Genomic DNA, 24,263 nt, shown 5'->3' on the forward strand with positions numbered 1-24,263 from the left:
GGAGCTCCTAACGGCTTGCCTTTTAGCCTTAGCCAAGCGAAAACTGGTCCAATTTCTCACAACAGGAACAGAAAGGGTTTTTCTGGTTGCCGTTTCTGGCAGGTCTGAGAGGTTTGTTTTGGCAGAAGGGGAGTGGGGCGGGAGTTGAAAGTGTGAAAAGTAGGTGTGAAGTATCTTAATAATGAAGGATGAAGAATGCTCTGCCTTATATCTGTGTAAAGTTTTGTTTGGGCTGTTGGTCTGATGGGAATTCTCGATTTGCTTCAGTCCTCCGCCAGCATTGCCACCGAAGAAAAGGCAGTCGGCTCCATCCCCAACCCGCGTAGCCGTTGTGGCCCCCATGAGTCGAGCCACCAGTGGCTCCAGCTTGCCTGTTGGAATTAATAGGCAGGTAATGCAGCCCCATCGAGGAAGGCCAGCAAGGCTCTGGGTTGGGAATGTCCCCTCCGTCCCCTGCCTTAGTCACCAGGCTCTCTCAGACGCTGGAAGTTTCTCTGCAGGATGAGGGGTGGGGGCTGGGGGTGGGGAGGATGGAGCCCAGGGCTCCGAGCACATCTGAGCTCTGCCCCAGGCCCTCCCCCACACACTCCAGCATTCCTGGAGGCTGCTTGCTGGGAGTCACAGGTGTGGCGTGTTCTGCTTACCTCAAAGGCTGGCCTTTCCCACCGGTTCCCAGTGGCGGTAGATTCTTCTCCAAGTAAACAGTCCAGTTCCCTCCCCCCTCTCTGCCACCGTTTCTCAGAAGTGACTCGGTTGTTTTATTTTTGCACACGAGGATTTTGACGGGGACTGTTATGCCCAGAGGCGCCTGTCAGGAGGCAGTCACTCCTACGGGGGAGAGTCGCCCCGCCTGTCCCCCTGCAGCAGCATCGGCAAGCTCAGCAGGTCGGACGAGCAGCTGTCCTCTCTGGACAGGGACAGCGGGCAGTGCTCCCGGAACACAAGCTGTGAAACACTAGGTGAGCTGCAGGCGTCGTCACCCTCCTGTCTCATCGTCTGGTAGCTTCTTCGGGGTCATGTGGTGATGCCAGTCATTCAAAGTCTGGGCCTCAGTTTCCTCACCTGCACATGAGGGCACCAAAATCTGTCTCTGGAGGAGGTTGAAAGTTGAGATGAAGTAACGATGTGAAAGATGAAACCCGGGGAGATGCTCCCGTGTCGCTGTTACCACAGCTAATCTGTCGCTGTGCAATTTGACTCCCTTTGCCAAAATTAAGAACCATCTGTGCTCCGAGCTGTAAGTGAAGGGAGCCCCTGAGAGCTTCTGACAGAGGGGGAGGCAGCTGAGTGCTGCGCCCTCGATGGTGCTGACCGCCTGCAGCGTGGGCCGTCGGTGTGAGGCTGAGAGCATCAGCTGCTCATGTCCGTGAACTGGAGATCTCCCTCCAGAGAGTTCACCTGCAGAACATAATCAGATTGACAGCAAGGGTGCTGTCCAGGGACGTAGATCTCGGCAATATCAGGACCAGTGTCTGCTGGAAATATCTGACTTTTTTCATAAAAAGGGTTGGGAAATTGGGCAAATGATGAAAAAGCGATTTGGTGGAATGATATATAACTATTAAAAGTCAATTGTGATCTATTGATCAGCGGACAAAATCCTAGACCACTTACATAGTTCAGTGAAAGAAAAAAGAATTCAGGGGGGAGGGAACTTCTAAGGAAATACATCAAATTGTAAGCAGATTACAGTTAGATTATGGGACTTAGGGTGGTTTTTTACATTTGCCACATTTTCTGTAGTGACCATGCATTTTCTTTTCATTTTTTAATCTTCACCCAAGGGTATATTTTTTTATTTTAGGGAGAGAGAGAGAGAGAGAAACGTCAATCAAGTTGCCTCTCCTATGCACCCCAACCGGGGATCAAACCTAAAACCTAGGTATGTGCCCTGACCAGGAATCGAACCGGTGACCTTTTGGTTCATGGGACAGTTGCTAAACCAACAGAGCCACCCAGACACGGAGCATTTTCTTTTTAATTCAGAAATTCAAAAAATACAGGAAAAAATAAAGGACAATAGTCATATTCCCATCTGTTTTTGTTGTTACAAGCAGTGAGAAGAATGGAGAATATAAAAGAAAGCACGGGCCCTAACCGGTTTGGCTCAGTGGATAGAGCGTCAGCCTGCGGACTGAAAGGTCCCAGGTTCGATTCCGGTCAAGGGCATGTACCTTGGTTTCGGGCACATCCCCAGTAGGGGGTGTGCAGGAGGCAGCTGATCAATGTTTCTCTCTCATTGATGTTTCTGACTCTATCCCTCTCCCTTCCTCTCTGTGGAAAATCAATAAAAATATTTTTTTTTTTTTAAAAAAAGCACGGGCCTGACTAGATGAGACGGGAGACACGTTTTTTGTCCCGCTGTACTGAACAGGATTGGGCGACAGCAGGGGTAGGGTCCTTTCTGTGGGGTCTGGTGGCTGACAGATGTGTCTTTCCTGTTGTGAATGCAGATCATTATGATCCTGACTACGAATTCCTTCAGCAAGACCTCTCCAACGCAGACCAGATACCTCAGCAAGTGGCCTGTAACCTTAGCCCGTTGCCGGAGTCCTTGGGAGAGTCTGGGTCTCCATTTCTCGGCCATCCTTTCCAGTTGCCTCTTGGCAGCTGCCCCCAGCCCGACGGGCCCTTAGCCCCAGGGCAACAGACGGACATGCCGCCTGCCCTCCCCGAGAAGAAGCGCAGGAGTGCGGCCTCCCAGACCTCGGACAGCTCTGGCTCCCGCGTGTCCTACGAGCGGCACCCCTCCCAATATGACAACATCTCCGAGGACGACCTGCAGAACCCAGCCTTGGTGCAGCCCGCCCCCTTCACACCCTTTGCTGCTATTCTCCCCTTCCAGCAAGGAGGGTCCTCAGCCTCTGTCGAATTTGTGAGTGACTTCACTGCTCCTGAACCAGCGGGTGACCCAGAAAAACCGCCGCCTCTGCCAGAGAAGAAAAACAAACACAGTAAGCCTTGTTGAGCTGTCAGGCACGTTTTGTAACCTGAATTGGTGGTGTTATATGTAATTAGACCAGAACCAAACCTGGGCTCCTAAGTTCATAAGAGGTAGAACACAGCTACGTAGGCACTCCTGGGAGCCTTGTCATGTCAGGTCAATGCTGGTGATTGATTGTAAAGCCTGGGAAGCTGACCTCTTTACGGCTGCTGTAAAATCTCAGGCCTGGTCTCCAGGAATTTGGCCTCTTGTAGATGGAAGTCAGTTGACCTGGCCTGAATACATGGTGACAAAGAGAAACGAGTGTTGTGGCATTCAGGGCACCATTGCAACAAGATATGGGTAAAGCAGGCAGGCATGTGAATTTCAGGAAAGTTCCTGTAACCCCAGAGGCACTCTCTCAGGGTCCCTGAATGGACCAGTTGTTATAATATACTAGAGGCTCGATGCACGAAATTCATGCAAGGGGCTCGGCCCCACGGCGCCCCCTTCGTCTGCAAGGTCATCCGGTCTAATTAGCATATTACACTTTTATTATTATACATGATGTCATTGGGGCCCAGGGGTGGAGCTAAAATTTTGGTCATATTTTGAATATTTCAACTATGTATTTGCCATCATACTCCTAAGTAGAGTTCCACTGGACATTGTCTTTTCTGCTGGCTCCCCACTGCTCCACGCTGCCCGTCTGCCTCCTGATCCCTTCCCACTTTGTCGGCACAGCTCTGCTGTTTTTCTTGGCAGCCTGCTCTCACCATTTAGGTGTGTGTGTGGCCACATCAGCCCCACACAGGGTTCCCTGGCTTCAGGTGCCACATCCCGCAGACAGCTGCTGCATTCCAGGTTCCCCAAGGTTGGGCCCCTCTCAAACAAGAGGAGATCTGGCCAGGTTAGCCGCAGCAGGACTGACCCAGGGGCCATGGGCAGGAGGGGCCACCGAGGATGTCATGCGTTCCCCGGCTCCTCACTGGGTGTCACCAGCTCGTGTAATAGCCTGAGTGGTGTGCCCCCGCCCCCCCCCCCCCCCCCGGCTGGCGGGGAGAGCTGTAAGGCTAGTGATGTCACTCCCATCTGTCGTGTACGCGGGCTCGTTGGAAACCAGGGCACTTAGGAGGAAGCTGCAGATGGCAATACCAGGAACTCGACCTCCTTCACCTCCCTCCTCCCGCCGTAGAGTGTTTCAGAACTCTTGGCCCTCCCCTCCCCCGCCCTCCCTTGTCTTGAGCAGCATGCCGATTGGGACTCACACCCTTTTCTGGAATCCTTTGAACCCAGAACTCAGGGCAGGATTGCATCTGTGCAAACTGCATGCGTGGTGCTGCCTGGCCGAGGAGCCAGGACCGCCCCTGCCAGCCTTCGGGACAGGTGCAGTGGCAGTCCTGTGGGGTGGCGGGAAGGGAAGGAAAGGAAGGGAAGGGAGAGGTAGCCACTGTTTCCGTAGAACAAGCAGTTGTCCAGAATGTTTTCCATTAACTTAGGCTTCGTTTTATCCATCAATGTCTCTAGCGCTTGTGCCTGCAAACCTTTCAAACCTGCCGAGAGCTTGCGGGGTCTGGACTAAAGCTCCACACACCTGCATACCGCTCCTTGCTGCGACCTGGCCGGAGGGGTGGCACGAGCTTCCGTTTTATAGATGAAGAACCCGGAGCTCAAAGGAACTGAGCCTTGCCCAAGATCTGGGCTGCAGAGCAGGCCTGTTCCCAGCGCGGTGCCCTGCCTCCCACTCTGACCGGCAGGGAGTCTCCTCGCTGAGACCCCGTTCAGGTGGAGACGCCATGCAGCAGGTGGTCTTTTCTGTGCCCTGTGAAAGGACCCCAAACTTGTGGCTCTCTAAGGCTTGATCCTTCACTTCCCGAGGGGCGCCTCTGCCAGCTCCAGCCTGCACCTCGTCACAGTCGCTGAAGGAGAGGAGGACGTAATCGTCCTTAGGTTTGTGCTGCAGGCAGAGCTCAGCCACGCGCAGTCCCGTGTCACAGAGCAGCCTCGTCCTTCAGGTGCTCTGATGTCCCCAGGGTGCCTAGCCCCTCTTGATGAGGGCAGCCCACAAGGCCCTTGTGCCAGACAAGCTTCCTGTCTGCCCATGGTCCCGGGTGCCGCTGGAGTGCCAGCCTGCCCAGGGAAGCGGGCTCTCCGTCAGGGAGTCCTAATACCAGGCTGCCTTTGAAAGGGACTGGCAGGTAGTGGGCGTCACTGCTGTTGCTCTGTGCTTGGGCACATTAGGAGGTCGCGTCTCATCCAGGTTTCCCTTGTGGCCAGGTGGTGGTCAGTCCTCTTAGGGAGCAGGTGGGCGAGACCACCTTCGTAGACCCGAGGAGTCAGTTGTGCACCAGCGGCAGCCAGTCTTTCGGGGGAAGAGGCGTCTTTGCCTGCCCACCTTTGACAGCCAAGTTCCACACGGTGCTTGTTGGAGCTAAGGCGTTCTTATTGGTCCTTTTAAATAAAGAAGGTGACTTTGAACCCCTCCCTCAGTGGAGGGTGCCAGGAAGACACACCTAGAGAGCAGTTCCGATCTACCTTGACCCCAGAGGGTGCAGAGGAGAGCAAGGCCATCTCGCTGCCTTTGTGCTGCTTTCTTCAGCTCAGGGCCTGGGTCCTTTGGTTTGCTGACTGGTTTGGGTCTCCGTTAAGCCCCCAACTTTGTAGTAGTTTGAAAATACAAAATTAAGCTCTACAAAACTGTCCTTGCCACTTTTCCCTGGTATCTGAATCTCGGCTCCGCCTGGCAGGTGCTCGTGGCACTTGTGACGGGACCCAAGGGGAAGCACCCACTCAGGATGGTGACTTGGATCTTGGCCACCCCTTCGCCTGCCACACAGGGACTTAGGTTCCTTTTCTTTCCAGCTCTCACTGGCGCTTTAACTCCCCTTAGCCTGTGTGCAGCCAACTCCGTAGGTGAATTTATTAGTGCGTCCCAGGGGCAAGGGCGCATAACAGTGCCTTCCCTGCAAACATTGGCACACACGTGTAGAGCATATCCTAACACCGGGCGCTCCCCAGCTACCTGGGCAAGGGGAAAGGGGCTGCAGGATTTCAGGCTGCCTGACCCAGACTTTGCCGTGGGAATGTCAACTGCAGGATCAGGTCACAGAGGTGGATGGGGGTGGGAGAGAGGGCTTCCGCCACAACCCGCCTCCATGGCTTCGTCAGTTTGCCAGGTGTCTGCGCACGTCTGTTCCAAACTGCTGCTTCTCCCAGAATCCTCTGGAGTCTTCAGAACGGCCTGGCTCTGCAGGTGGGGCTCAGATCACCAACACCGAGTCAGGAACACAGTGTACACGGGTGCCCCTGAGTGAGTCCTAGGGCTCTGCACCTGCCTTCAGAGAGGATGCCTCCGAGGATGAGGTCACTGAGACGTGACAGCTGAGCTCTTTGTTCTCTGACATCTCACCTCCTGCTGGTGCGATCCCTGCTGTTGTCTGCTTGGAGGTCTCTGTGGGTGCTGTCATGCTGTGCAAGCGAGAGCCTGCCCCTGTGTGCAGGCAGCTCCACCAAGGGGTAGCAGCGTGGTGTCGGATGGCGGTGGTGGCAAGGGCTGGGGTTTCCCAGAGGATTGTTGGGGGGAGGGTGCATGCATTTGAATCTGAGCCCTTTTCTCCCCTCGTCCCCCCAGGGATTTTCTCCAGCCTCTCAGCTGGAAGGGGAGAGGAGGGTGGCGTTGCTGCGTTTCTTGCACACCCAGTGGGCGCATTACAAGTCCCACCCCAGCGGCTCAGCCTGGCAGTGCTGAGGGACACGTGTTCCATTCACTCCTTCATTCTGCAAATGCTGCAGACACCTACTGTGTGTCAGCCACCAGTGATAGGGCTGCTCTGGCTGGAGTGAGGCAGCAGTCCTGTGGCATCTGCTTTGGAAATGCGCCATGAACCAGACCTCTCAGCACCTCACCCCACGGGGACCTTGCACTGAATAACCTCAGCAGCCCTGGTGTTCTGCACAAGACAGAGCAGCTGCAGGCCCCGGGGCCCTCCGTGGGTCCTGCCCATTCACACAGCCCCGCCCCCTCCTGGTGGTGGGCTCCTCTCCTTCCCTGTCCCCTGGACAGCTGTACGCTGCCCTCCTGGACCCCGTGCCCCTCCGGCCCTTGCCTGGCCTGTGCCCTCTGTGTGGAGGGCTCCTCGCCATCTCACAGAGCTCATCCATATTCTAGACAGGCAACCCCTTGCCACCCACTTCTCAGGTCTCCACGGTCTGGGTGCTGTCTCCTGGAGGGGGTGAGCCCCCATGGGCAGATGATTTGTTTTGCCAGCCTCTATAGTGCCTAACAATAGTAGGTGTTCAGTAAAAATCTGGTGAATGATAAAGCCCCCAGGTAGCCCTGGCCCCTGCGAGGAGAGCTAAGAAGGAAACGAATGAGGGGGAGGGGGGGCTGCTGTGTGAGCAGGGCTGGGAAAGCTGCAGGTAGCTGGGCGCAGAGGGGGGCGGGGAAGCGCATGGGCGCAGTGGTGCAGAATCCCTGAGGGTGTCCGGAACGGAAAGAAGACAGCAGAGCGGGGCTGAGGGTGGACAGCTGTGCTGCCCCGTGAGCTCCACCCAGTCCGTGCCCCTCGGGTGCCTGGAAATCCCGAGGGCTCTGCAGCAGGGGGACCAGTGCCCCAATGTGCTCTGGAAAAACAGGCTTTGCTTTTTAGAGCAGTTCGAGGCTCACAGTGGCGCTGAGCGGAAAGTAGAGTTCCGTAGATCCCTGCCCCCCACTCGGCCTGTCCACTGTCACCTCCACCAGAACCGTTGGTGACGTCAGTGAACCTGCACTGACATGTCTTTGTCGCCCAGAGCCCACAGCTGGGGGGCTCCCTCTTGGTGCCCATTTGCTACGCGTGTGCCCCCCATGTCACGCAGAGTGGTCTCACTGCCCCGCTGCTGGGAGAGGGGGTCCTCCTGCAGCTCGCCCCGCAGTGCCAGAACCAGGGCTGCCGCTCTCTGTCCGCAGTGCTGGCCTACATGCAGCTGCTCGAGGACTACTCGGAGCCGCAGCCGTCCGTGTTCTACCAGACGCCGCAGAACGAGCACGTCTACCAGCAGAAGAACAAGCTGCTCATGGAGGTGTACGGCTTCAACGACTCCTTCAGCAGCGCCGACCCGCAGGACCTGGCGCCGCCCCCCGCCCTCCCTCCCAAGCAGCGGCAGCTGGTAAGCGGCCCCTCCCAGGTCCCCTCCCTGCTGCCAGGGCAACAGGCCTCCAGGAGCCAGAAGCACCTCCTCCTCCTCCTCGGGGCAGGGGCCTGGGCTGGTGTGGAACCCACCATCTCCCACGTGGGGCTCTCACTTCCCCTCAGCAGCTCCTGTGCAGCCTGTCTCCTGCTCTGCTGCTCCCCACCTGGGGGTGGGGGTTCCTCTCTTCCCTGAGCAGCCCATGCAGCTGGGACTGGCTTGTACTCAGAATGTTTGCTTTCTCTGCTGACAGTCTCTTGCATTTTCCCCTCTCTTCTTTGGCTCCAATATAGACTCCCAGGGAAGAGGGACTCAGAGCACAGGGCATGGTCTGTGTAGGGCCATCTGCGGCCCTGATTTACATAATGGGCCTAACGAGACAGCGACTTACTCTCCCCATTGGAGCAGGATGGCTTTAAACAGAGCCACGCTGTCGGGCATGGCACCTTCCTCCTCTAAAGAGCGCCTGTGTAAGGCTCCACGCAGAGAAGGCCATGGACTCAGCTCTGCCCGGGCAGGCTGTCCTGGCAGGCTCTGGGCCAGGCAGGAGAGCACATGGGTGTGCCCGCTGCCGCCTCTAACCTTCTTCTCTTAGCTGCCAGTTTACTAGCCAAGCGGGCTCTGGTCAGGTCTAGAACCCAAGCCTCCTGCCCAGCCATGCTGTCCAGAAGAACACCCGCAAAGGGCATTCTTGTCTCTTTCAGAGCTGCACGTGCTGCTTTGCCCATATGCTGGCCTGTCTGGTAGTGTTTTAACAAGGAGGGGGCCGGGGTGACCAGCTGGGCCATCCTCTGTCCATCGCCAGAGACCCTGACTTTTCTGGGAGGCAGCTGCCAACTGTAGGACAGAGGTCCCCGGGTCACTCCTCCCAGCCACCTGGGGCTCGGCAGTTCTGTGCTTGGGGCTTGAACCCACACCCAGCTCTAGGAGTCCCCGAGCCTTCCCAGTTCAGGAGGCTCGGGCAGACCAGACAGAACCACAGCCAGCCTTTGGGGAAACAGCCTGTCTACTGGAAGAAAGGCCAAGCTTGGAGTTGGGAGTCCTGGGTTCCAGTCCTGCCATTCACTAGCCATGATCACAGGTTGTGCTCAGAGTCCCAGTTCTTTACTGTTCTGCCCACCCCACGAATGCCTGAACATGCCGGAATATGGAGGTAAATTGCTCTGAAAATCTTTCAGGAAGGGATCTTCTCCACGGAAACATAAACACTGCCCCAGAGACCCCTAACCTAAATGTTTGCTTAAACGTCTGGGCCAGATGTCATTGAGATTTGAAACCCCGGCCCCTCTGCGGTGGCCACAGGTGCCCTTGGACATCATCCTTGGGCATCTTCTCTGTACCGTAGAGCCATAGGCCTCCAAGGGCTTGGGGACAGACCCCTAATGAGCACGCTAGGAGCCAGCGTGGCCGAGAGCTCCCGGGCCTCGTCACGCTGGCAGGGCGTCAGGAGGGGAGCCCGGAGAGAGCCTGGCAGGGCCCGGGAGCGGGGCAGACTCCACTAGAGCACCTCCACACACGGGGGCTTTCGTGTGGTTTCACACGATCCTCCCCCAGCCCCTGTCACCCCACTTCTAGTTACCGGAGGCTGAGAGCTGGAGAGACTTCCGCATAGCCCACCGCTAGAAGCCGAAGAGTTGGGGACAGCTCCCAGGCACGCTGTGTGGCGCCCTCTGCAGGCTGCTCGGCACACCCTCTCTCCAATGCAGACTCAGGAAGTGTTACCCACTTTACCAACAAAAATGGGAGTAATAAGTACTCAGGCCTGTTGGCACACGTACGCTGTGGAAGGCACGGTTCTAAGTGCTTTACATGGACATAGCCCTGCAAGGTGTTATCCCTATCTTTCCAGATGAAAAGCCTGAGGCCCGGGGAGCTTTAGGTAATACCCACGGCCTTACTTAAATGGCAGGGCCCAGATTCAAACCCAGGCAGCCTAGCTCTTGATCTGCACTCCGCTGAAGTACGAATAAGACCATGGTCTACACCACCAAGGAGGGCTGGGGGCCCTGAGTAAGTGGGAAAGTGGGACTCAAACCACTAGGCCGCTCTGCCCCCTCGCCACCACTTCCAGTGGACACAGTTGTGTGAAAGTCGGCTTTGAATCCATCGGAAGGAAGTGAGGGGGGCCAGGAGCCTCGGAAGCTGTCTCTGACCCCCAGACTGAGCCAGGAAGCCATCCCGCTCCAGAAGGTCCGAGCGCAGTTGGGTTGCAGCCTCCTTGGCCTTTGTGCATACATGCCTGACCGTTCTCTGCTTTTCTCCCTCCTTCCCACCTTCTCTCTCGTCCCTCTGTCCAGCAGGCCTCTCACGCTGCTTCTTCCTTCTCCTCTGTCTCCTACTGTGTCCAGCAAACTAAAGTGGCCTTCACCCCCGAGGACAGCAGTGCCACTCAGGGCATCAGTGTGTCCGTCTCTAACTCCTTTCTCAGCCGGCATGGCAACTTGCCCGTGCCCTCGGTGAGTGCTCCCTGCCGCTCTTTACTCGGCACCTGGTGGATGCGATCTTCCATTTGTAGCCTGTGCCCTCCCGATGTGTGTGCCGCTGCTCATCGCTGACTTTGCCCTTCTGCAGATGCCCGCACCGGATGGGTAGGGTATACGGGGATGGGTCTCTGTGCTGGAGGACCGTGTGAATGGGCAGGGGGTGGGTATGGGGTGGGGAGAATGGTGGCGGCCACACTTAAAGCCATATCACTCAGGCATCACCTGCAGAGACCTTCTGGCCTTTTTGTTCAGACCTCCCCTTGGCCAGCTCTATACGTGTCCTGTGGCTGAACGGGAATATTCCTCACAAAGGAAGCAAAGCCCAGGAGAGCAGGCTCTGCCAGGGCATGAGAGAGTTGGAGTTGGAGGGCTGTGTCAGTCAGCTTTTGCTGTGGAACAAACTACCCCAAAACGTAGTGGCTTCAAACAGCAGAGACCATTTCTCATTGCTTAGAACACAGGCTGGTAGGCGATGGTGCTGACCTGGCCCGGGCTGACTTTGGCTGGACTTGCTCGCATCCCTGGAGCCTCAGCTGGGACAGCTGGGCTGACGGCCATCCACACCGTCCGCCCGCCTCCATCAGGCCGGCCTGGGCCTGCTCAGGCAGCTGGCAAGGTTCCCAGGGAACAGACGGAAGCGTGGAAGGTATCTTGAGGCCTCGCTCAGAATTGGCCCTCCGCCACTTCCACTGCATCCTCTCGGTTCAGCCACAAGGCGGCCGATTCCCGGAATGGGGAAGTGGATGTGCCTCTTGGTGGCAGTTGCCGGCAGAGGGGATATTTGCAGCCTTTTTTAAATAGTATCCTTCCGAAACTTAGCGACACCAGCTCCTCAGGAAGCATAGTGTTGTCTTTCACTGGAATCTGCATCTGTCCAAAATCCCGAACAGCCGCCGTTCCCCTTTAATCTGTGTCCGTGAAATGGGGGGGTGGGGGGCTGGGGGACAGGACAGACTTAGGGAAGGAGCCACGTTCGGGTCCCTGCAGTCAGCTGGTCCTTGCGCGCTTTGTTCGTCCTCCCAGCCTCAGTCCCCTCCCTGCGTGAGGATTAAGTACAGTCGTAGGAAACGGCCAGGCACACAGTGAGCTTCGGAAGAGCTTCCTGCTGCTCTTGTGCTTAGAGCGCGGGCTAATGCCTGAACCTGCTGGGACCGCCCTCTCCTCTAAATGCGGTCGCCCCAGGGCCTTTCAGAGACCTAGCCAAGCTCGGGGCCCCAGTGTGGTGGTTCCCAGGCTGCAATGCTGGGCACCATCCAGTGCCTGTTGGGAGGACCTTGGGTGCATTCTTCCTCTGGGTGCTGGGGCCTAGCTCGCAGAGCCCTCCACGTCCCTGCACTTGCCATGGAGAGGGAACACCCCCCACCACCCCCACCCCTGGCCCGGCCTGTGCACAGACGCCCTCTGTTTCCGTAGCAGGCACTCTGGCAGGCTCCTTTCACAGATCATGCAAAACTTGGCCCTCAGACAATCCCAGCTCTTGACTGTATTTTCCCTCTGTGAACAGCAAGTAAGTGTGAATTATCCTAAGAGTATCTACAGTATCCCTTTTGAGCAGTTGGGGGTTACAGGGCTGTCAGTGCACTGGACTGTTGCTATAGCATGGAAGAAAATAGGAGGGTGTCTTAACTAAGTGTGGGTCTGAGGGAGGCCGAGGCATCCAGCTCAGCACCAGCTCCACCGAGGAGCCCAAGGGAGTGAGCTGATGAAGGTGTTTGTTTCGTGGAAGGAAGGCCACCCCGCCCCAGGCTCCAGAGCCGTGGGTAGTGGCCTGAATGTTTGGAACACTCTTCATGTGTCCTCTCCACTCGAAGAGGTGCCCCAGGCAGAGGGCTGGGCATTGCTCTCAGAGCTGCCCTTTATTCCCGAATTTCTTCATCCCTTGGTCATCAGTCCAGTGTGGAATTCCAAAGGGTGCCACTTGGAACACAGCATGGTCAGATCTGAAGGCAGCTCACACTGTCCTTGGCCCAGTGAACTGCCCCTTCTACCAGAAGATTCTAACCATCGAAACCACTTTGCCAAGGGAACTTGTAGACCGTACACCTGTATAGACTGATTTAAATGGCGGTGGGTGCTGGAAACGCATTGCTGCTCCCTCTTCCTGGGACCCCGAGCACAGGGCCTCTCCTGGCACGGGCCGGGCAGCAGGAAGGGCCCAGAGGCTGCAGGGCAGCGCCATCATCCTTGTAGGGTTAAAGGGAAAGCACGTGTAATTTAGTACAAGACGCACTGCCAGCATTTGGTGAAGAGAGAGGTGTTATGGCTGTTTATTATCACATTGAGAGGTTGCTGCTTCCTTTTGGTTGTAGTCCCAGCTGCTTTTCTTAAGGCTGTAAAGTGAGGGCCTGGACTTTTTACACGCTTGCAAGCGTGGTACATGGCTCAGGGCGGAGCAGCAAGTGCAGGTGCTCCGTGATGCTGACCCAACCCAGAGGACTTGCTTCACCTACAAGTATGAGCCCTGACCAAGGAGGCCTGCAGGTCTCTCCTGGCCCCATCACCCTGCTTCCCAGCATCTCATCGGAACAAGCCACTGCTGACTCGTCACCGGACGGCCTCTCTGTTCCCATGAATCAGATGCACTGGCCCCAGGCTGTGGCCAAGAAACCTGTTTCTTCCTCATTTTCCCTCTGCTGACCCAAGCGGCTTTGGCTGCCAGCTGTCCTGAGAGTTTTACAAGCACTTCCTGTCTGCTGGGCTCCTTGGGGTGTTCGCCCGGGGCCTTACCGCCCTTCCTGCCAAATGCCCTGCTTGTGTGGCCAACAGTGCCTCTAACGTGTGACGTCTGAGCTCCATCCCACGGGGAGCCTCGACATGGCCTTGGGGGAGGCGGTGCGTGCAGACCAGCACCCCTCCTGGGTTTCCGAGACCCTCAGGGACCACCTGAGCCCAGGGGCCAAACGGTTAGCCTCCTGCCTCTTTCGTTAATGCTCAGGCCCTTTGGGTGGTCAGTGCTCTCGGACCAGCTTCGGACACAGGAGTGCTGCAGGTGACTCCTGACTCCTGACAGTTTGGCCAGGTGCCGCCCTGGCCCTCAGAAAGGTTATGTGGGACGTGAGCCCTAAGGGTTCTGTCCACACACACTTGCCTCGACTCGCATGTTCTCCGTGGCCTGTCGACCTGCCAGGCCCTTCCTGCCGCTCTGGATGGAACACTTGCCCACATTGCAGAGATGCAGACGCTGGAATGGAGGAGCCGAGCCATTGGCTCAGAGCCTTAAGTAAGAGCTAAGGTTAGACTCCAGGCTCCATCGTGAGAAATAGTGTTAAGTTGACATTGGCGCAGTGCTGATTTGCAATCAATATTGAGACCTGGGAGAGCGAGGTGAGAAGAAAAGTCCACACATGGGTGGCCATCAGAAGGCCTTGGTGGTGCTCTCCCTCCTGGGAGCACGCCCACACCTTCCTTCCCTCTCGGCGTGCATCTCCTGAACTGGGAGGGTCCTCGAGAGACTTGCAGCCAGGGGAGCAATGGGCAGCGGCAGCTCGTCCCGGGCTAACCCGCTGATCCTGTCTCCAAGGCCCCCTTCTCTCTGCCTGCCCAGTGAGCCAAAGCAGCCCGGCCTGGGCCCTCCTGCTGCTTCTGTCCTCAGCCCCTCCTTGCCCCGCTGTCCCAGCTTTAACAAACAGCCTCAAATCAAAGGGAAGAAGAGGCCTTCGCGGGCATGCGTGTACCCCCAGGCTCTGACTGGAGCTCCAGGAATAAGTGGAAGTTAGGGCCCCTGCGTGCTGTTCAAATCCAAACCGGGGGAAATAGTGCAGTCAGATTTCTAGAAATGAATGCAAGTCCTTTTTTAAACGGCAGTAAACCCCTCTGTAAGGAGTGCTGCTGTTGAGGTCAGTCTTCAGTGACTGCAGAGCGCCCTCCAGTGTGTTGGAGGTTTTTGCACAAATACAATTAGCCGTGAAACCACTGGCCAAAATGTAATGTTTTCAAGGAAGATCTTGTGATTCAGGTTGCAAAACTATGTCAGATGAGAAGAAAAGTGCTAGGTCTCTACTCTTCGTGCAAAGGAATTTTGTCCTTTTACATCCTTTATTGTAAAATCCACATTAGAATTTTCCAGTGGTGTTAAAAAATAGACTCCAAGAAGTTTATTTAAAAATAGAGAAGATATGTTCTAACCCCACCATGCTTCTGATGCTGCCTTTCTCTGTTAGATGAAGGCCGCGGGACCGGCCAGGGCCTCCTTTGCCAGGCAGAGGTATCTGCGGTGCTCACGCTTCAGCCTCAGCATCCTCCCTATGGAAAGTGGAGTTGTCATCAATGAGCACGGGCATCTGGGACAGTGCCCCGGGGCCTAGGGCAGACCCAGGGGGTGGCTTTTGCAGACATGGAGTTAATCAGGACCAGGAAGGAGAGAGGAGACCAAGCCAGCACTCTTCCCTGCAGCCTCCCCCCTGGAGTGGCAAGCAGTGTCACCAAGGGTCCTTCCTGGTGACCTAGACGGGAGCGATCGCGTCCCATCTCTGAGAACCTGCAGACGCCTCTCTGCTGGCGTCTCCTCCCTGGAGATCAGGGAGGGCTTGTGCTACGGCCGCAAGGGAACTTCCTTCCAAGGAAAGCACTGTGTGGACACTCGGAGTGCTCGGAGCCAGTGGCCAGTGCTGAGCTGTGTCCCGGGGAGAAAGCCCAGACCACACTGCAGCCGCGTCCCTCCAGTGTGGTTCTCACAACTGGCGGGTAAGAATCGAAGCCCAAAGCCAGCTGTCCAGCAGCTTGCCTGTTCTGCTAAGTAGTCTCCAATGACACCATAAGCCTTGCTTGAGCCAGAAGCATGCAGCGATGAGCCATCTCCACGAACACTTCAGGACAGGAAGTCCAGTCGCGGAAGTGATTGTGTTTCCTGTAATTGGTGGAGTTGAAGGTTCTCTAAAGCTTGGCACTCAAGTCACTGTGGAGCAGCCGTTCCGAGCCAGGCCCTTTGGCCTGTGGCTCCGGCCCACGGCTGCTGGCACACCCTGGCCTTCTCGGACGCCCCCAGTCTTCCTTCTATTCAGAGGAACTCAGTGGCATGGCATGTTGAGGGATCAGGGTTTTCCATTTAAAGATCTGCTTTCTTGCCAGCACAACACAGGTCGCATCCCTGGTCATTTTTCACGCCAGGACTTGAATGGAAAGAAAGTGTCCAGGAAAACTGGTGCCCGGCCAGCTTTGGTGACTGCTTTTTAGGATGTGAGTGACCACATGCTAACATGCAAGGTTGTCATCCCATCCACTCAGAGCACTGGGTAGTCCCCCCAGGTGTGTGTTCTCCAGAGTGGGTGTGGCTCCGGGGTCTCCTGAGGGCAGACCTCTGCATCCTGGCTCCGTAGTCCGTCCAGCCAGGCTCACTGCCTTTGCACGCTGGTCGTCACAGAAACTCCGCCAGGAGAGCTCGCGTGGCTGGGAGGCGGGGTCCTACAGAGCTGTGGCTGGCAGTCAGGGACTGTCGCGTGCTCAGGACACTCGCTGAGAGTGAGCCTTCCCTGCCGCCTGCTGCTTCCTCTTAGTCGTCAGGACCAGAACCGCCCCTCATGGAGTTTAAGTGAGATGGTTCATGCAGAACCGTGGGCACCCATCTGGCCACCAGGGAGCATCCAGCAAGAGGAGCTGTCATCATCATCATGAGATAGTCCGTGTGGCCCTGTGAGGGATCATGTGATGGGGGGCGGGGGGTCCTCTCCTTACGGCGCTCCTTCCCAAGAACTGGCTCTGGCGCTCCCAGCTCTGCAGAAACCTCCGGTCCAGACAGGCAGCCACCTCTTGTTATAGACCCTCAGCCCCGCCAGTCTTCACGGCTGTAAATAAAACTGCTGCGGAGAGGCGGCCGTTCCGTCAGAGGCAAGGCGGGGCACCAGCCAGACCCTAGAATAAACTTGGGGCTCTGCTGAAGCGGTGTGTCTGTCCAGCGGCCAGCTCCGCCTCTCTCCCCGCTCGGTGACTAAATAGGATCAGGCGGGGCCTGGAAATGCTCTGGGGAGGCCGGAGGGACCAGACTTGTTGCAAATGGTATGATGGTGAGCCCCAACGTGGCCCTCATGTCTGCACAGCCCCCAGAGGGGCCTGAGCTTTCTGGTGATTAGAGAGCAGCCCCTTGCATCTCCCCGCCCCAGAAGGGACTCCTCCAGCTTGGCTCCTGTCCTAACAGGACTGCATAGCTTGAATACCAGAGCTGCTCAGGAGCCCGAGGGCAGGAGGGAGGGAGGGCGGGCGCTTAGGCCTGGAGATGCCGAACCTCCTTCCTTCTTGGTGGCTGTCCCTCCCCTGCAGTGCCCACCCTGGTGCGGCTGGAGCCTCCTTCACCAGCTTCCTCTGGGGGCCTGCCCCTGGGCAGCGCCTGATGCCTGTCTGCTACCCTCCACCCAAAATGGAGACACTGCTGAGTCAGGCGACGTTCCAGGCGCTCCCGTAATAACATGAGAAGCAGTCCCTAAGTATTCCTTCATCCAGCACATCCTCGTGGCCCCTACTAAATGCCCAGCTCTGCTGTGTGCAGTGGTTCCCAGGTTGGTATTGGGAGGGCAGGGAGGCCAGGCCGCGCTCAGCACTCACAGGCGTCACTGTTAAACCCACACGGAGCCTGTGGCAGAGGCGCCATTGTCTCATCCCAGGTCCGTGTGGCTTGAAAGTGTGCCCTCCGAGCCAGGACCCTGTCCCAGCTCCCAGAGAAGGCCCGGCGGTGTGGGAGCCGCCACCCGGGGCTTGTCACATGAGACCTGTGTAATAGGCCACATGATCAGTTAGGAAGCGTGATGCATTGTGATCACACAGGAGCTGTCGTGTGCGTGTAAGTCAGGGCTCGTGCTCATTGCTCGGTGAGCTTGCGGGGCGGAGTCAGGGAGGACCGAGTCGGGACTGTAGCAAGAGCTGGCCTTTTTGTCTCAGTCCAGTCCGGCTGCTATTTGTTAACAAAACACCACAGACTGGGTGGCATATCAGCAACAGAAACGTGTTTCTCACAGTTTGGGAGCTAAAAGCCCAAGATGGGGGTGCCAGCATGGTCGGTGAGGACCCTCCAGGCCCCAGACTTTCCATTGTGTTCTCATGGGCAAAAGGGCCAACCTCTCTCTGGAGCCTCTTTTTTTTATTATTGATTTTAAAGAAATCAATCAATTTGTTGTCCCGCTTGTTTATGCATTCATTGGTTGATTCTTGTATGTGCCCTGATCGGGGATCAAACCCACAACCTTGGTGTATCAGGACGACCCTCTAACCCACTGCACTACCCGGCCAGGCCTCTCCGGAACTTCCTGAGGGCGCTGTGGCCACTCAGGCTCCGCAGCCATCAGCACGAGAGCCGCTGGGCTGGGCTGGGATGCGGTAGTGTTTGACTTTCAAGGGATAAATCCCAAGAGGGTTACTTACCCAAAAGGTGCAGAACGAGTCAGTATGACCCGTATCTGACTGCATGTTGAACTTAGCCACCAGGTTCCTGAAGAACGGGAGGCATAGGTTGGGAGTGTGACAGCAGAGGACCTGACCGCCCTTACAGAGCGGGGCCTGCTGTCCTTGGGGCGTCCTGCCGTGGAGACCCTGAGGACGGCGCTAGTCAGTCTCCAGGCCTCTCACAGGAGGATGGAGGGGTTGGGGGGAGGGAGGGGGCACTAGGCCAGAGGACCCGGGGCGGGTTGGGCCTGGTCCGGGGCCTCCACGGAATTACTGTGACCAGCCTGTCAGAGCTCCGCTGAGTTAATCTAATCGCTTTCTCTCTTGTCTGTTTTCTTCTTCCCATCTCCTCGTTTGTGTTTGTTTTCGCTTGGTTTCTCTAGTATAAATCTGTGTTTAGGTCCTACTCCCAGGATTTCGTGCCTCACAACCAAGCTTCCGCACAACCTTTCCTCCCGTCTACCTCCTCTTCCTCTCCACACTTCCCACCTGTCCACCAGTCTCAGAGCTCGGACTTAGCGCGGCCCGCCGCGGCCAGTCTGCCTCCCAGCACCGCGGCCGGGCCTCTTCCGTCTTCTCAGGAGAGCACCTTTCATGGGAACACTGTCTGCCTTCCTTCCGAAACCTCTCTCCCTGACTCGCCCCAGACGCCTTCGGTGAGAACTCCGCACACCCGTCGGGCTGCGTGTGTGAGAAAGCGGTGTCGCTCTCAGGAAACGGCCTCCGCTCGCGGTCCGGTGTGGGCAGCCGGCTGGTGCAGGTCCCAGGGCGGCAGCCGTTCCTGCAGAGACCCGACTGCGGGTCTGCGCCCCTGAGAGGCGGTCCGTGCGGTGAGCACGAGGCAGAGGACGTGGCTCGTGTTCTGTTTGGTGGTGAGAGGAAGGCGCAGAGGTGACGGACGTGCCTCTGGTTGTGTGCGGGGCACGGGCTGCGACCTTCCTCCGGGCAGGCAGGTAGGGCGGAGCAAGCACAGGCAGGGCGTCTTCACAGCTGCCTCTCCCTCCATTATCCCCCCCCTCCCCCACGCTGGGGACCCTGCTGTCCCACCACGGCGGAGTGGGGAGGGTGGGCCTCAGAGCGCAGTGAATGGCCCTGGGCCTCTTTGGAGAAGATGCCGCAGGAGGCGTGTGGCCCCTGGACACCAGCGCGAGGTGGCCAGGCAGCTCTGCGCTCGCCGTCTCCGCTCCCGGGGAAGGAGCGCCCGCCTGGGCTCCCGCAGGCTGCCCTGGGCCCGAGGCCGGCTGGAGGCCGTCACATGTGCTTTCCTCTCGTCCTTCTCCCCAGAGTGAAAACGCCAGTGCGGAGGCTGGTGGGGGTGAATACGTCAGTCTGTGCTCCTCTGGCCAGAGCAGCGCGGAGCTGGCTCGCTCTCGAGGAGTAAGTAGCCTCGGGCTGCCCTGGCCCAGCTTCTGTCTGGCTGAGCCTCTCGGTCACTAGCAGGCCGGCCCCGGGGGAGAGGACGTGGCTGCTGTGTAGGTCTGCCCGTGGCTTCTGCTTCCGTGCATGCGGCACTCCTCGAGCCGGGCCGGTGGGTCTTCTGGAATCGGTGGGCAGCCCGCTGATGGCCTGGCCGCGTACCGCGTGCTCTTGGGACTTCCTTCTGTCCCATCTTCTAGTGTTGAGGTCCACCCTCCACCCCTCTCCCATAGGGCGGGTCTCTGCCCACACGGAGCCTTCCACACCGTCGCCCCCTCTTCCTGCCCAGCACCCCCTTCACCCCTTTGCCAGCTGCTCCCCTGGCAGCGGTGAGTGTGGCAGGTAGCCCCGCTGTGCCTTTGCGCACCTCCCTCCTGGGGACCACCCAACACTGCCACGTTTTACTGCTGTCCCCGCTCCAGGCGAGCCAGGCCCAGCAGTTCGTCGGGGAGTCAGCTTCCAGGTTTTGCTGCAGCAAAACATGAGCAAGTTCAAAGGCCTCAAAAGTAACTCCCCAAGGGGATCCCCACAGGGTCCTAGATGTCCACACAGGCTGCTCTGCTTAGAGTTAGCAAGTCCCTAGAGTATTGTGGGATTTTCAGTGCAGTGAGAATTGACCCCGTGTGTGGGAGCTTAGCTGTTTCTCCCCTGGAGTTCTCACCTCACCTGTGGCCTCTGGTGCCCCGCCCCCGCCCCTGGCATCATCCTGGGCTGGCCCTCCAGAGCCCGCCCCTCCACCTGGTGCATGTTCCATGCCAACCGCTGCGCTGGGAGCCCTCTCCATGACGATGTCCCACAGGTTCCTGCTGCCCTTCTGTGCTGGCCTGGGTGGCAGACTGGGGTTGCGAGTGTCGTGTTGTCGCTGAGCGGGGTGGGTGGGTTCCCAGGAAGAAATGAGGCTGCTGGGGGCGGGCTTGCACTCGTACACGGGAGCAGCTAGACCCTTTGGAGCCAGCCCTGGGAGGCCATCGAGCACTCGGTCCTGAGCACGGTCTTCAGCCGGGTCAGCGAAGCTTTGCTGCCCACCCGCAGGGCACAGTGGCTAAGGACTCAGGTGTGGGAGGTAGAGAGCCTGGGCTCGAGTTGCTGCAGCCTTCTAGCTGCGTGGTCTTGGGCAGGGCCCTTCATTTGTCCCATCCACTGTGTGTGTGGATGGGCAGGATGACGCGAGCTGAGGGACAGGGCCCGGCGTGGCACAGTGCCTGGCCGAGCTTTGCTGAGTAATCGGCTGGGACATCCTCTCTTGCACAAGGTGGTGGGGATGGCTTCATCTCGGTTGGCAGCTGGCATGTGTTGTAAGCAGTGGCACCTGCGCTGTCCCAGAGGCAAGATGCTAGCGGAGAGGCCCTGTGATGTCTGTGTAATGAGCCGCGTTCCTGGGCAGCCGGCTCACATCTTGGACCCTCCCAGGAACCTGCACTCCAAAGCCACCTGCAGGCAGGAATGCTGGGAAGCAGATCGGCCCCGCGTGGGCACCTGTCAAACCCAGCGCTGACTTCTCTTTTCAGGAATCGCCAGCTGTGAGAGATGGGCATCCCAGAGATCCCTCCTCGGTCGGCAGTGCCCCCGGGAAGGAAAGCGGAGACGGAGAAAGGTAGGAAGTGATCGCGGGGGCCTGGAGTCCACTGGGGAGGCTGCAGAGACTCAAACCCAGGGCTCTCTACCTCCCCAAACTGTGTCCTTAGCCACTGTGCCCTGTGGGTGGGCAGCAAAGCTTCTTCCTTTTTTTTGTGACTCTCAGTTTTACATGCTCAGGGTAGAAAGCATGAAAGTACAGAAAAGCGCAAGAAAACAGAAAAAGTCACAAATAACCCACCCTTAAGGCCGTCATTCTGTCCTGCAGTCGGCCATTACTTGTCGGTCACCTGCACACCGTTACCCACCTTACTGACTGCCGTGGCGGGCTTTCAGGTCCTAGGCAACGTCCTCGACCTCGTCCAAGTTCAGGTGCAGTGAGGGAATTAAAAATATCCCCCAAAGTTTTTACTATTTATGGATACACTGTATATTGTGTATTTTTAAACCATTTGAAAGTCAGTTACAGAGCGACTCTCAGCTCCTAAATACTCCACATGCCTTCCGAAAATTTTAAATGCCTACCTGATGACAGTTTCATGTCACACCTGAGAAAATAATACACTTCCTCATATCAGCACACTACCTCACAGGTCCCTGATTCTCCCTAAATGTCTTGTACGGCTTATTTTTTTGGAACCAAGATCAGTCAGGAGTCATTGTTGCATTTAGTTGTAGCATTTCAGTGTTAGCGTAAGGCAGGCCTGACCAGGTCTGGAACGGTAGGAGATTTCTCTAGTGTGCTCTTACAGGGTATACTGGGCAGGGCCTGCACCCGCAGCTTCATGGTGGCACCTCTTCGGAATGTTCCATGCACAGGGGGGCTAAAGGAGGCTTACAGTTATGACTACATGAAACTCAGTTTATTCTTGTATTGTTATTTATTAATTACTAGAGGCCCGGTGCATGAAATTCGTGCACTGGGCGGGGGTGGGGGGCCCTCAGCCCGGCCTGCACCTTCTCACAGTCCGGGACCCCTCAGGGGATGTCCGCCTGCTGGCTCAGGTCTGTTTTCCCCGGGGAGCGGGCCTAAGCCGGCAGGCAGACATCCCGCTCACAGTCTGGGACCCCTCGCTCCTTACCACCCACCTACTCGCTGCTCCTTACCACTCAGCTCATTGCTCCTTAGCGCTGCTGCGGAGGCAGGAGAGGCTCCCACCCGCTGCTGCTGCACTTGCCAGCTGTGAGCCCAGCTTCTGGCTGAGTGCTCCCCCTTTGGGAGCACACTGACCACCAGGGGGCAGCTCCTGCATTGAGCGTCTGCCCCCTGGTGGTCAGTGCGCATGGTAGTGACCGGTTGTTCTGGTTGTTCCGCCATAACGGTCGCTTAGGCTTTTATGATATAGACTAGAGGCCTAATACATGAAATTCGTGCAGGAGTAGGCCTTCGCAGTCGTGGCTGCCTCAGCCCTTGCAGCCCCAGCTGCCTCTGCCCTCGCAGTCCCGGCTTTGTCCGGAAGGTCATCTGGAAGGTCATGGACAGTCATTCCGCTGTCCAGCGGTTCAGTAGATTTGCATATTACACTTTTATTATTATAGATTGTATTAGTTCCCATACAAACAACTGTAATCCTACTTTTGCCCACCCTGTAGTCAAGCTTTTCCTCCCTCTTTAGGCCAAGGTTCAACTACCTCTAGGGTCCTGGGTGTAAAGCTAGGCCATACCCAATGTCATTGTCAGGCCCAAGCATAAATGGTTGAAGAGGTGGGAAAAATAGCAAGAGACCAAAGAAAGCGATTAGAAAGCATCCTATAGGGGCCCAGCCTGCTCCCAGCCATTGTTCTGTGTCCACGTAGAGTCTGACTCACCTGCCAGCTAGGGTCCCCGGGTGTGGAGTAAGGGGGTGGGTTTTCTGGCTTAACACCTAGTGGCAACGTGTGCCTGTGCCACACGACAGCTGCTCATGAGTCCCATCTAGCTCGTGGGGCCTAAGGTGCCGTTTCTCAGAGTCCCGATGGCCTTGCAAAGGAAGCAGAGGCGGGCACACTTACTGGTTAGGAACATTGCTGGGATGTTGTCCTCTTTCCATAAAAGCCACCCCACAGACGACCTTCACAGAGAGGCGTGACTCAGGGTTCTCCCCAGGACCATGCAGTTTTGCTCTGGCCCATCCGTGTTGGCACAGGCTTCTGTCTTAGGCACTTGGGGTTTAAATGTGGCCTGTGACCAAAGGGCAGCCAGTGCCCACAGGATCCATCCTGAGAATCCTAAGTATAAATTGGGAATATGGGAGAAAACTCGGGGAAAGTAAGGCATCTATAGATACAGTGCCCATGTCCCCCAAATGTCTCCCAGCCACCCACCTGCTCCCCTGTTGGGGGGTCTCTCCTCCCCCGTCGCCGGCCCACTCCTGCTCGGCTCTTCAGTCTCGGCTTGTCTGCCCCATCCTCAGGGGCTTTCCCTGCCTTTGAGCCTAGGCTGGGCCCTCCTTGGTTTTTATTTCTTTTCTTTTTAAAAAAAAGAAATATATTTTATTGATTTTTTACAGAGAGGAAGGGAGAGGGATAGAGTTAGAAACATCGATGAGAGAGAAACATCAATCAGCTGCCTCCTGCACACCCCCTACTAGGGATGTGCCTGCAACCAAGGTACATGCCCTTGACCAGAATCGAACCTGGGACCCTTGAGTCCGCAGGCCGACGCTCTATCCACTGAGCCAAACCAGTTACGGCTTATTTCTTTTTTAAATAAATTTTTTATTGATTTCAGAGAGGAAGGGAGAGGGGGAGAGAGAGGTAGAAACATCAATGACGAGAGAGAATCATTGATTGGCTGCTTCCTGCACGGCCCCTACTGAGGATTGAGCCCAAAACTCGGGCATGTGTCCTGACCAGGAATCAAACCATGACTTCCTGGTTCATAGGTGGATGCTCTACTGAGCCACGCTGGCCAGGCGACCCTGCCTGTTTTAACGTCTGTGTCTCCTGCTAGACCCAGCGCCCCAGACAAGGGCAGGTCTTCCTCTTTCACGCTTCTGCTCAGTAATGGCCCTCAGCAATGACGTGGGCAGTGGCACTAAGATCACGTGAACTCTCACTCATCCTGCCTGGCCATTTGCTGTTCCTCTCCTTGAGCACTGACCGTACACGGTGGGCCTTGACAGGGAGTAACTGAGACCAGCACTGAGGGAAACAGACCAGTGGAACCTTCTCCATCCCCTTGCTTAGCCCTTCTGTTTGCAGCTGGATCATCCAGCGAGAGCAGAAATGTCCCACGGTCGCCTGGCTCCTGAGGGCGGCGGGCAGCAGGTCTGGCTGCTCACTGTAGCTGTGATCAGGGCTGGCTCAGGGCGGTTCCCACGGCCAGGGCTGCACGGCTTCACCTCCAG

The 24,263-nt window shown here is 57.1% G+C and overlaps 1 protein-coding gene across 3 annotated transcripts in view; it reads left to right on the forward strand.

The window, feature by feature from the left end:
- Positions 1–24,263, forward strand: part of RAPGEF1 (Rap guanine nucleotide exchange factor 1) — a 106,265-nt gene that overhangs the window by 67,077 nt on the left and 14,925 nt on the right. For all 3 annotated transcript variants that reach the window (XM_079790126.1, XM_079790125.1, XM_079790127.1), the window contains 5 exons: positions 268–391; positions 776–959; positions 2,454–2,954; positions 7,872–8,071; positions 20,868–20,953. In XM_079790126.1, coding sequence (XP_079646252.1) covers positions 268–391; positions 776–959; positions 2,454–2,954; positions 7,872–8,071; positions 20,868–20,953 — 1,095 coding nt within the window. The remainder of the gene's footprint in view (positions 1–267; positions 392–775; positions 960–2,453; positions 2,955–7,871; positions 8,072–20,867; positions 20,954–24,263) is intronic.

This window comes from Cnephaeus nilssonii (genome assembly GCF_951640355.1).
Source record: "Cnephaeus nilssonii genome assembly, chromosome: 14".
Taxonomy (NCBI): domain Eukaryota; kingdom Metazoa; phylum Chordata; class Mammalia; order Chiroptera; family Vespertilionidae; genus Cnephaeus; species Cnephaeus nilssonii.